General features: G+C 38.9%; 1 protein-coding gene across 1 annotated transcript; it reads right to left on the bottom strand.

Annotated features, from left to right (window-relative positions):
• Positions 1-389: 389 nt before the first annotated feature.
• On the bottom strand, positions 390-2,853 carry arl3b (ADP ribosylation factor like GTPase 3b). Its single transcript, XM_043253165.1, has 6 exons — positions 2,796-2,853; positions 2,212-2,355; positions 1,700-1,816; positions 1,566-1,616; positions 1,301-1,486; positions 390-1,223 (listed from the first exon to the last, which is right to left on the bottom strand). Exons 1-6 carry the CDS (start codon positions 2,796-2,798, stop codon positions 1,176-1,178), a joined length of 549 nt encoding a protein of 182 aa, XP_043109100.1. The 5' UTR covers positions 2,799-2,853; the 3' UTR covers positions 390-1,175.
• Between the last annotated feature and the right edge of the window lie 259 nt (positions 2,854-3,112).

Consider the following 3,112-nt stretch of genomic DNA (forward strand, 5'->3'; position numbering starts at 1 on the left):
TAAGAGTATGAAGAACTAGCAAAAAAAATAATGCTGAATTTTAAACATGGACAATAGTGCCACCTATATACACGTATGTATTCTGAAGAAATAATCTCAGTTTTTATTAAAAATGTGTCTTTATATTTAATGGCATACAAAATACACCATGTGGTTTCGGAATGGCATTGGATAATGAGCAACATCACGTGAGTGTAGGTGTATGTGAAGTGTGTCTCACCGAGTCGCTGTGCCTGTCAACACCATATGCCGTGAGAGTGTGCGTCTGACAGATATCCTAACGTAGCGCGAACGCACTGATGTGAAATGAAGTCATTGCACCAAACAAAGAAATGTACGGTTCCTTACTTTAAATGAATTATCGGCCAATAAATCATCACACTTGAACATGTTTTCAGGATGATTTTTACTTCAGCAGTTTCACACACATCACAAAATTTAGAGAAGCTACAGAAATAATCTTGATGTGATGACGGCAGACGTCCTCTTGTACTCTTCAATGTATAGATTACAGCTGTACAGGCCACTTACATTATCGAGCTCTAAGAAATCCTTAAATTATGGATTTGTAAAATTTGACAGTATTTATATATGCAGAAAATAATCTGATATTTGGACATTATTTACATTTAATTATCAAAAACATCATATTGGTGGTGCCCTTTTATTTTGTATATACTGACGTCTGTTGTATGTTGCATTTGGGTACCGTAATTCTTTTCTCTGTTACTCTCAGTAAACCTATAAAAATATGACCTTAGATGGAGTAACGAGAGTGTTATATCAGTGAATGATGCCAGTAAGGAAGGACAACAGTTGAACTGAATGATGAAGGCTGTCACTTTTTAAATGTCCCAGTAACAAAATCCTCTAAATAACTATAACATTCAATATAAAAGCACAAGTCATTCATCTCAAGAAATGAAGGCAGAAATTAATTAAGATTTGAAGTGTACTAAAGGATACAAGTCAAATCTGAAATCACTCGGATGTACATTCTTAATTTTGGGTTTAAAAGACTAGTGATAGGATCGTATGGATACTGGACCGAAGCAGGCCCAAAAGGAGAGGCAAAAGTGAAATTAAATGGTTTTGAAGGGATGCCTCCATTTCTTATACCTACTGACAGTGTTTGTTTAAGTCATGGTTTTATTCCTCCCGCTTGGAAACCAGCTCTATTTCCTCTTAGCGTTCACACTCTTGCAGACCCAGTTCATGCCATCCTGAAACAACATTTGAGTCAGTTAGTCCGAATACTGTTTCTGAGGTCAGATTTGACTAAATGTAATTCCGAACCGACCTGGACTCCTTCTCCTGTGAGGGCAGAACAGGACTGGATCTGCCACACGCGGTCTCTGATAGTGTGCAAATTCAAACCCTCGGCTATCTCGGACGCGGGGGCCGCCGTGAGCAGGTCCTGCTTATTTGCGAACACTAGAACCGGGACACCGCTGAGCTTTTCTTCGTCAAGTAACTCAGCCAGCTCCTGCGTGCAGATCAATTCACTAGTTTAAAAAGCATCAATTGCTTGAAATGGTGAAGAAATAATAGCGCCGAAGCATCACCTGTCCGGTTTCCTCAAATCTTTTGCGGTCTGCGCTATCAATTACGTAAATCTGAAATCAAAAAGACTGTCCGAATTAACATGTTTGGAATCAAAGTGGTTTCAATATTAATTAACATTAACAAATGATCTTACCAGCACGTCTGTGTTCTCAAAGTAGTTCCTCCAGTAAGGTCTAATTTTTCGCTGGCCACCGATATCCCACACATTTAATTTGAATCCTTGCGACTGGACGCTCTTGATATTAAAACCCTACAGAGGAAGGAAAATAGTTACCAAACTTGCTTTGGTAATAAAATGCAGCTGATCCAGTAAATGACTTTGCACATGCATTAACCCTAATTGGCTTTATGTAACCTCAGGGTGACCATACGCCTCTTTTGTCCTGACCAAGGCTTCTAAATTGCCTAAAATGCCTGGGTTTTTCCCGTTGTTTTCCTACTGAGATGCTCTCTACAGTCCTCATACAATTATATATGACAGCAAGCCACGATTTGACATTTATAGACAAGACCTATTGGTCAGTTCACTCATGAAAACAACGGGAAAACAAAGCCAAACTTACAACATTTTAAGCAATTTAGAAATCCAGGCCTGGATATATCCAGAAAAAGAGGACTTATGTTCACCTTAAGTTATTATATCACCTGTGTTGGAGTAATATGAGTAATATCCTCAGATGCCAGCTGTTTTAGTAAAGTGGTCTTGCCACCGTTGTCCAACCCCAGAAGCAATATCCGCACCTCCTGGTCAGGGGTACTTTTGAGTTTCCGCAAAATTGATAACAAACCCTGAAAACCAAGTAAAATCGAAGATTATACAATGCTCCGAGTTTATGCAATTGCATGCAGCATGACGTCATAAGCACGAGCATCAACAAACAAACAGGTTTCAAGAGGAGCCATGAATGTTCAGGGGATGTGTAGTTAAAGAAAAACGGATCTTAAGATAGTTTCCCCATAAAACAGGCACAGGGAGAGACTTAAGATGCTATACCTAAGCGATTGCCGAACAGTCGTGACACCTAAACAGTCCCGCAAGCTAATCTCATTCACTACGGAGAACCGCTGCTCATCTTTAATAACACTTGATTACAACAAATCCACAATTCTCCTCAGGCATCGCAGCTAACAGGATTCAATTTTGCAGTGTGACGGAGATGAGAACGTTGGATCTTAAACAAAAAGCGTCTACAGTTAAGAAAATGTTTATTGTAAGCGCTTTAACTCACCATCTTGTGATTCTGCCTCCGAGACGCCGCTGAGGGTTACTAAGGGGAAGAGGGGATGACGTAGTACGCAAAAAAATACGTGCATTCCAAGAAGGGCTAAAAAGTGACGTAGTACACGAAAAACATTTAGCTCTGATTTTAACCGATTTTAAACTAATGCTATCTAATGTTTAATGCCGCTTTGAATTATACATTTTAACACAGAAATGAATATATTTATTTTTTAAATTAATTATGTTAAACCTACCGATTTCGCGGATGTTTTTATGTTGCTGATAGTCTTCCGTACACACATATCAAATAGTATGTGTGCAACT

The sequence above is a fragment of the Puntigrus tetrazona genome, chromosome 12 (assembly GCF_018831695.1).
Source record: "Puntigrus tetrazona isolate hp1 chromosome 12, ASM1883169v1, whole genome shotgun sequence".
Classification (NCBI taxonomy): domain Eukaryota; kingdom Metazoa; phylum Chordata; class Actinopteri; order Cypriniformes; family Cyprinidae; genus Puntigrus; species Puntigrus tetrazona.

Bases quoted from the DNA above. Each gene is read 5' to 3' on its own strand.
- arl3b (XM_043253165.1), bottom strand. The intron at 1,817-2,211 runs GTGATATAATAA...CTTCCTCTGTAG, and splicing joins CTCATATTACTCCAACACAG to GGTTTTAATATCAAGAGCGT. The intron at 1,487-1,565 runs GTGATGCTTCGG...ATCTGCACGCAG, and splicing joins GATTTGAGGAAACCGGACAG to GAGCTGGCTGAGTTACTTGA.